The 9,243-nt window shown below is 36.5% G+C and overlaps 1 protein-coding gene across 2 annotated transcripts in view; it reads right to left on the reverse strand.

Moving 5' to 3' along the window:
- Nucleotides 1-229: 229 nt before the first annotated feature.
- The window catches only part of TEX15 (testis expressed 15, meiosis and synapsis associated), an 87,368-nt gene continuing 78,354 nt past the window's right edge, over nucleotides 230-9,243 (reverse strand). For both annotated transcript variants that reach the window (XM_030816446.1, XM_003269545.2), the window contains 3 exons: nucleotides 8,864-8,922; nucleotides 5,458-6,725; nucleotides 230-1,997 (listed from right to left, as the gene is read on the reverse strand). In XM_030816446.1, the coding sequence (XP_030672306.1) occupies nucleotides 1,960-1,997; nucleotides 5,458-6,725; nucleotides 8,864-8,922 (1,365 nt within the window). In that variant the 3' untranslated portion in view covers nucleotides 230-1,959. The remainder of the gene's footprint in view (nucleotides 1,998-5,457; nucleotides 6,726-8,863; nucleotides 8,923-9,243) is intronic.

Consider the following 9,243-nt stretch of genomic DNA (forward strand, 5'->3'; position numbering starts at 1 on the left):
ACCTGCTTTGGCCTCCCAAAGTGCTGGGATTACAGGTGTGAGCCACCACGCCTGGCCCATATTTATGCTTATTATTCAAGAAACACAAAAGAAAAAAACCCTGAAATTAGAAGGAATCCAGTTTATTCAAATAATTCTTCTTTAACAATATTTACAAACAGGTTTTTTTTTTGCTTATAAAATTTGCTCAATTTTGATTTGTTCTAATATTTAGAATCAAAACACACACTTGAAGGAAAAATATTCCACGTTTTAATATTCTGTCAAGTACAGATTTTTACAAAATGTAACTGAATATTTAGGTAAGTCTTTAAGAGAAATTAAAACCCATGAAATAAAAATATCACAAAGACAATGTCAACAGAATCTGAAAGTTGTTTAAAGAAAGAGTCCTTAACTAGAATATTTAATTTTTGGTTTACATATTAGTAGTAGTATTAACAATAAATGCTGTAACATCTTGCCATAACCAAACGTAAACCAAATGACTGAGGGAAACATAAATCAAATGGCTGTTATTCATTTTTGGCTGTTATTCATTTTTGAATACCAGTTGATACTACTGCTTTCAAAGTTGTTCAGGAGTTCTGATTTTGACAGACTATTTTCAAATAAAACTGCACGGATGAAATATAAATTTTTTTAAATATTGTTTTAACTCTATCATCTTTTCAAATCTCTTATGTCTTTCGGTTACAGTTCTTTGCTTGACCTTCCCTTTTTAAAGATCTGTATGTTAAAGCAGCAGCTTAGGTATTCTGAATTCCATCCCAGTTGGTTTAAGTGAGTATAAAGAGGCTTATCCTGGGGATTCTCATTGTCTTTCTAAATTGAAAAATTACTCTACATTAAACAAAATAGAATTATAGTCTTTTCAAAGGCCCGTGCCAGATAACACAAAAAGTTTGCTTACATAAAAAGTTGGCAAAAACACTGAAGCTTTGCTAGTTATTTGTTGTGATTCAGCCAAACCAATTCTCTTGTCACATTTTAGGGCTAACCCTTGAGAAAGGTCTATCCAGTTGTGAGGGCTTTGTCTGACTAGGATCTTACAGAAAACAGGAATAGCTGTTGAGCAAGAAAGGTAATACATGAAAAGAGACAGCTCAAGACTGCAGTTACATACTATATCCTGTTGCCCTACGACGATTATTACTAAGAGAGTTTTTACTTTTGCAGAAGGTTGAAAAGTCTATGACAAGAGCATGAAAAAACTATATTTGTGCCACATTGTTTAAATTACCGTAATAAAGACTAACTGCATAAGCATAAACATTATTCTCTATTATTTGCTAGAAAATCATTAAAGTAACTATTTAAATTGTGAAATCCAAAAACAAAATAATCTTCTGGAAATGACTCTTGTAGAAAAAGGCAATGAAAGTGCTTCATTGCCAATATAATTAACTACAATTGCTTCCAACATAAAAATTTAAAAAATCTCTACTCAAGGAAACACTGAGAGTATGCAAACCAATTTTTCTTATTAAAAATATTTTACAAGTAGAAACTATAAAATATTGAAATTGAAGAAATTTGCCATATCTGGCATAGAATTGTAAATTATATAATAAAGTGTCAAGAATTATAAGATTCTTGGTTTGATGACTAATGAAAAAAATCCTGCTTTCAGCTCAAATGGCACAATGCCATCAACAATGTATTGAAACATATCAGAAGCAAGAATCTAGTTTTAAAGATTTTACCACTATTGCTTAACCTTGATCATATTACCTCCCCTTATAATTGCATGGAAATAATTCTGGTATATCAGATGTTGGAAATTGATGTCCTATGTGATATGTGTTAGATTATTTGTATATTTTACAAAGGACCATATGATTTATATTTCCTACCACATTTACACACATTAAAAATCACTAAATGTTAAAAAATATATAAGTAAAAAATATTTGGAAAAACTTATTATGTCTTATTTCAATAGACAGAAGACTATTTTCAGTGTCCTGGATGAAAGGATTCTTGGTGCCATGGAGCTGGAAGAAAGAACACCACAAAGATTTAAATAAATAATTTAGACTAATGGTACATGATACTATAGTGGAAAGAACCTGAGTTTAAATTACAGCTAAAGAGATCAAAGTGCTTATTTGCCCTTAAGTAGCCATAGGGTCATCGGATCCTATGAAAGTTAATTTAAGGCTCTCTGAGGAATGGTTTCCTCATCTGTAAAAGAACAGCACCTCTGCATCTCTCTAAGGTATCCTGTGAAATTAAATGTAATAAAGGACATAATGTGACTGGGACACAAGGCTCACTCAAGCACTGTCCTTTAGTTCCATTTTCTGGTGTTGAATACAAGCACCACGAACAATATAGTGACAAATAGGTCCAAGAGATTTTCACATTTTTAAGAATGCAGTTCCTGTAAGTGTGAGAGGTGATTTCTGTGGATTATTTACACTCATGATAACTCAAAGATGTGCTTATAACATTTCAATTGCCTCAATTTTTTTTAGAGTGACTTTTGGATATAAGTAAATGATTATTTCTTTTTCTTTTATTTTAATTGGACTAATATAACCAAGGAGGTAACAATACAGATTATTTGAGAGTCATAGCTGGACTTGATTCCAGAGCTATCTTTTTTAATATCACAAATAGCTTAACTATTAAGAACAAAAGAAAGCCTAAACTATGAGAACCTTTCTGAAACAATCACAATCAAGATTTCCTATCTCAGAAATTAAAGTGTCCACTTTAATTCATAGGTTTGTCCCATCTACTATGCTTGGTGTTTATCATTACAGCATCAGCAATGATATCAAATTAATAAAAAAGGAAAAAGCAGAGTCATAGACTTTGTTCCTGTTTTCTTTTTCCCCTTTTATTTTTTTTTTTGAGATGGAGTTTCACCCTGTCGCCCAGTATCGAGTGCAGTGGCATGATCTCGGCTCACTGCAACCTCTGCTTCCCAGATCCAAGCCATTCTGCTGCCTCAGCCTCCCATGTAGCTGGGATTACAGGCATGTGCCACCACACCTGGCTAATTTTGTATTTTTAGTAGAGACAGGGTTGCGCCATGTTGTACAGGCTGGTCTCAAACTCCTGACCTCAAGTGATCTGCCTGCCTTGGCCTCCCAGAGTGCTGGGATTACAGGCGTGAGCTACTGCGTCCGGCCTTTTTCCCCCTTTTATCGTTTTCCTTGTGTTCTGTCTTAGGTGAAAAATTTCTAGCCCTGTATAAAGTCATTTACTGAGGCAGGGAAGAAAGGGAAAGATACAGAGATTATTATAATACCACCTAATACTCACATACCTTATGTGAGAAAAGCACACAAAAAGTAGTACAGAAGTACGAGAGAGATTGTTCTATGGTCCTATGGGAGAACATTAAGTTGTTCAACATGGCTTGAATGCAGAGGTGGAAGTGGTGGCAGATGACGTTGGACATAGAGGACTGTGAAGGGCTCTGCATTCCAGGCTAAAGTATTTGAATTTTATCCGGTAGGTTATAGTGAATCAGTGATATAACTCCAATGCAGAGGTGCTGATGTGATCAGATTTCTCAATTAGAAACAGAACTATGTCAACAGGCTGCTTCTTGCCCAGTTCAGACCTATGGCCTATGGCCTCTCAATTTTTTCTACATATCAATTTGTAACAATATCCAGGGCTTAGAAACTTTTTAAAAGAAATTCTCTGGGCCTGATGCCTCACACCTGTAATCCCACACTTTGGAAGGCAGGGGCAGGAGGATCACTTGAGGCCAGGAGTCCGAGACCACCCTAGGCAACACAGTAAGACCTCATCTCTACTAATATATATATATATTTTTTGAGACTGGGTCTTCCTGTCACACAGGCTGGGGTGCAGTGGTGCGATCTCAGCTCACTGCAACCTCTGCCTCCCCGGTTCAAGTGATTCTCATGTCTCAGCTTCCTGAGTAGCTGGGATTACAGGTGTGTGCTACCACTCCCAGCTAATTTTTGTATTTTCAGTAGATACCAGGGTTTTGCCATGTTTTGCCTCAAGTGAACTGCCCACCTCCACCTCCCAAAGTGCTAGGATTACAGGTGCTCAGCCTCTACTAAAAATTAAAAATAATAAAAATAAAAATTAAAAATTATTTAAAATAATTAGCTGGACATGGTGACGCATGCCTGTAGTTCCAGCTACTTGGGATGCTGAAATGGGAGGACAGCTTGAGCCCAGGAGTTTGAGGTTTCAATAAGCTATGAATGTGCCACTGGACTCCAGTGTAGGTGACAGAATGAGACCCTGCCTTAAAAAAGAATTATCTTGCATTTCTCTGTATAAGATATTAAAAGATGGTTATTTTTATTTAAAGTACATTTTATCCCCAATGGTAGAATATTTGGTTGTTAGGGTAACTTTTTCTGCAGGATAATTGTTTTTATATTTTGCTTTAACTCTGATAAATGCACATTTCAATTTCATTAAAACACCTATATTCTAATCATGCTATTTTACAAGTAGAATTAAGCATTTTAGAAAGACAAAATTTCATGTTACAAACTATCAAGTTCTTCTACCAATATATTTTAATTAACTCTATTCACGTACACCAAGATACCATATTAGATAACTGAGAGAAAGAGAAGGGTTGTTTTATCTAATTGAAATTTATTTTCCCACCTTAGTTTACTCTGTTTTTCCTCTAATTATCAAAATAATGTATGTTTCACAATAGATAATCTAGAAAACGCAAGAAAAAATCCTCTACACACCCCAAAGGTTTTACCTGAAGACAGACAAATTAAAATATTGGTATATTTTATTTCAGTATTTCTATTTCCGTATTTATGTAGATAAGTTTACATGATATAGTTTAAAAAAAGTCAGGTCATTAAAAACCCTTTAGTGGTTGCATCACATTTCACTGTATTGATTTTTTTTTTTTTTTTTTTTTTTGAGGTCGAGTCTCATTCTATCACCTAGGCTGGAGTGCAGTGGCGGATCTCTGCTCACCACAACCTCCACCTCCTGGGTTCAAGCGATTCTCTTTCCTCAGCCTCCCAGGTAGCTGGGACTACAGGCATGTGCCACCATGCCTGGCTAATTTTTGTATTTTTAGTAGAGACGGGGTTTCACTATGTTGGCCAGGCTGGTCTCGAACTCCTGACCTCGTGATCTGCCCCCCCCTCGGCCTCCAAAGTGCTGGGATTACAGGCGTGAGCCACTGCACCCAGCCCCACTGTATCGATTAACTATAAGTTACTTAACTATTCCCTACTGTTGGGTTTTTGAAGAACACATCAAGGATATATTAGTGATACTGACATTTTTCTTGAATTTTTGACAACTAGATTTCCATCCTCTCTGCCCAATCCATGGGCAATTCTACAAATCTGTACAGAAAAATGACTGCTCTCTCTCCCTCTAACTCATCACTTACTGTGAATTCCACTTACATAAATGGACACAGTTAAAAGTAACAACTCAATAAAGCAGGCATTAAAATGTGAAACTCACCATAAACCCAAGGAACTTCTGGAGGCACATCTCGATTAGGAAGGTAAGGGTATGTAGCTTGTGGTAATGGCTGATGAGAAGCATATTGTGAAAAAATTTGCTGCTGAAAATTAGAAGCAGGTATTTGAGATTGAAAATACCCATTCACTGGCACAAAGCCGTTTGCTTGTGGCTCCCCAGCAAAATAAGTAAAATATTGAGAGTACAGAAGATTAGAATGTGTGCCCTGGGCAGTACTTGCAACTGTGGTCAACAGCCCAGAAGGAGATGGCTGTACTTCATATGATGTTATCCCTTGGTATGTCTGGGTAATGGCATTGCCATTGCTGCTGCTGTAATGATAAACACACCAAGCAGAGTATGGATATGAAGTTCCAAATAAATGCTCAGAAGAATTATACGTTGGGGTACATGCAGACTGTGGAAGTTCATTCCAATATGTGGCAGCATTCTGCGTTAGGACTTTTGAATTTTCATCATTCTGTTGTTCAGAAAGAGCATACTCTGCTCCTTGATTCACATTAAGGGTTATATGCCCAGATGCTCCAAAAGTATGCACAGTATTGGGATTCAATGTATCCTTCATGTATTTGTCCTCTGACTCAGTTTCTGCCGGCTGTAGTTTGTTTATCTGCAGAGTAGGAATTTTGTTCTGGATACAGATGGGTTCTGGAGAAGTCATGCATGAGGAATTTTTAATAGATGAATTTACTATATCATTATCTTGAAGTTCAAAGACTGTGTCATTCATTTCTAGATCAGTATGGACATCTTTCACAAAACAGAAAATTGGCTTTGAGAGCACCGACGCATCAGGCACAAGAGAAACATCAGTTTCTGGGTTTATATCAGAAAGGCAGGATTTTTGGGTGGGATCTGGGGAATTTTTAAGAAATTTCTGCAAAAGTGTCTCATGGTCTGGTGAAAATGTGCCATGTACACTTTTTTGGTCACAAATTGCAAAAGCAGCACAATTTTTCTTATCCCTTTTTGTTTCAGCAGCACTAAAGTTCACATTTCTTTTCTTCATGCTATTTAAATTTTCCTGTTGTCCAGTGAAGTGGTCTGGCGCATCAGATGAAACAGTTAAGTCTATTTTGCTTTCCGACATTGATGCGCAAGTGTCTTTTGGATTCTCTAAGGGTAAAAGTGAGCCAGGTAGTAATCTTTGCATTTCAACCTTTTTTGGCGTTAAATGATTTCTTTTCAGATTGTCAGATGAACTTGGTACCGTTTTGTTTTCGCTTTGGGGATGAGATCCTGTAGTCCTATTAGGTGCAACACATACATAAAAATGACTTTAAATATATAGGGTCATAAAATTTTAATGGAAATATATATTTGAAATTTTTATCCAGGAGAAGAGTTCTTAAGCTTTACGTTTTCCCATTCTATTGGCACTATACAAGTAACATTTTCCTAGTTTGACTGCCGTAGTTTGGATTTAGATACTTTTCCTACTGAAGATGATATGCTCTACATTTTAAATATATTTCCAATATTGTAATAAACTATTTTGTGCTTTAGACATTTTCTAATGGAGGCTTTTAAAAGTAGAAAACTATCACTAGTCAATTGTTCAGTATAGTTTTTTAATTCATATGCCTCCTGCCTGCTGATGATCTTCATTACTTGTAAATAGCTATAAATAACTGGTAAACTACCAGCTGTAACCCCTGCCGTCCCACCAAAGATTTCTTCCCTCTCTGTTATAACAGACTAATATGTTTTTGTCTGTTCATCTTTGAGAATAGGAAAAGCAGACCTCCAAAATTTCTTGCCCAACTTAATAGCCTTGAAATTATTAGCTAAATTCAGACAGTCTCAAGCAGCTGAGAGAAGCATCCAAATGGGAATTGTCTAGAGCCAGACAGTTAATATAGGTCCCTGAGGTAATTTTATATATATATATATACACACACACACACACACACATATATACACATATACACACATATGTATGTGTATGTGTGTATATATAAAAACATATATATATATATATATATTTTTTTTTTTTTTTGACACAGAGTCTCACTCTGTTGCGCAGGCTGGAGTGCAGCGGCACCATCTCGGCTCACTGCAACCTCTGCCTCCCGAGTTCAAGTGATTCTCCTGCCTCAGCCTCCCAAGTAGCTGGGATTACAGGTGCCCGCCACTATGCCCAGCTAGTTTCTATATTTTTAGTACAGATAGGGTTTCACCATGTTGGTCAGGCTGGTCTCAATCTCCTGACCTCAGGTGATTCGCCCTCCTAGGCCTCCCAAAGTGCAGGGATTACAGGCATGAACCACCACACCGAGCCAGTAATTGTATTTTTTGGTGCTTTATGAAATTCTTAAATTGTATGAGGAAATATTATGTTGAGAAGGGAAAAGTAGTACTATTTCTCTGTAGTCAAGAGAAATTCATCTTTGGCCTGGAATTCACATATCCCACTCAACAAACTAAAAGCCAAATATTTCACTGAATTCAGCCCCACTGAAACATCACCAGAAATGCGATAAAATCACAATTATACTTTCTGAGAACTCAAAGTATTGTATGGGAATTGATGACTATGTAGGTTCTTACTAAAATGCCAGTTTTGAAATTTGCTGTTCTTCAAAATGCACAAGTTAAAAAAAAAAGTAATCTTATCACTTGTCCTATTTTTAAAAGTCCCTTTTTGATTTTAAAAGTCTTTTTTTTGGCAAACCACTTACTAAGCCCCATTAATTCTTTTTTTTTTTTTTTTTTTTTTTTTTTTGAGACGGAGTCTCGCTCTGTCGCCCAGGCTGGAGTGCAGTGGTGCAATCTCGGCTCACTGCAAGCTCTGCCTCCCGGGTTCACGCCATTCTCCTGCCTCAGCCTCTCCGAGTAGCTGGGACTACAGGCACCCGCCACCACGCCCGGCTAATTTTTTGTATTTTTAGTAGAGACGGGGTTTCACCGTGGTCTCGATCTCCTGACCTCGTGATCCGCCCGCCTCGGCCTCCCAAAGTGCTGGGATTACAAGCGTGAGCCACCGCGCCTGGCCAAGCCCCACTAATTCTTTACGTATTGTATCATATCTTGTAAAGATATAAATTTTTCTTTCTTATTCTGTGAAACAATCACCCTTTTCTAAGCCTTGGCTGACTTACTTCTAACTATACTCAGAATATTCTTAACCTTTAAATCACTGAAAAAGCACATTTCACATGACTTTAGCCTTTAATATTTACAGAATGAAGTTCAAACTCCTTAGGCTGAATTTAAGAAACTGTATAATTTCAAACAAATTTCTTTTTCCTTAGCTTACTCTCATCCCCTAAGTTACATGTATGATCCAATGACATTATATAAATAATTGTGTTATTCTAGTTGTTTAGTATTTGCCCAATTATGTTCAATTTTTTTTCCACATAGGGCTGATGGGAACTCCTACCTTGGATGCTTGAATGTTGCCTTTTCTCTGTTGATTTTTGTGACATCTTTCATGTCTACCTGTGTTTAAAAGATACAAAGAAAATCTTCATTAGTGATGACAAGCTATAATAAAAATATGTATTTTAATATTAGATATTTGTAATTGCTTGTTCTGCCATCATCTAAAGTTAAACTCATTAATTATCACCTCCCTGCAGAAAGCAGTGACTCTCCTAGACTTCCCATATTTCATGTATGTTTGGAGTAACTTTAAAAAAAATAAATTTGCAACATTCTTCTTATCCTCAACATCTTTTGTTTTTTGAGATGGAGTCTCATTCTGTCACCCAGGCTGAAGTGCAGTGACGCGATATTGGCTCACTGCAACCTCCGCCTACA

Source organism: Nomascus leucogenys, chromosome 8 (genome assembly GCF_006542625.1).
Source record: "Nomascus leucogenys isolate Asia chromosome 8, Asia_NLE_v1, whole genome shotgun sequence".
NCBI lineage: Eukaryota > Metazoa > Chordata > Mammalia > Primates > Hylobatidae > Nomascus > Nomascus leucogenys.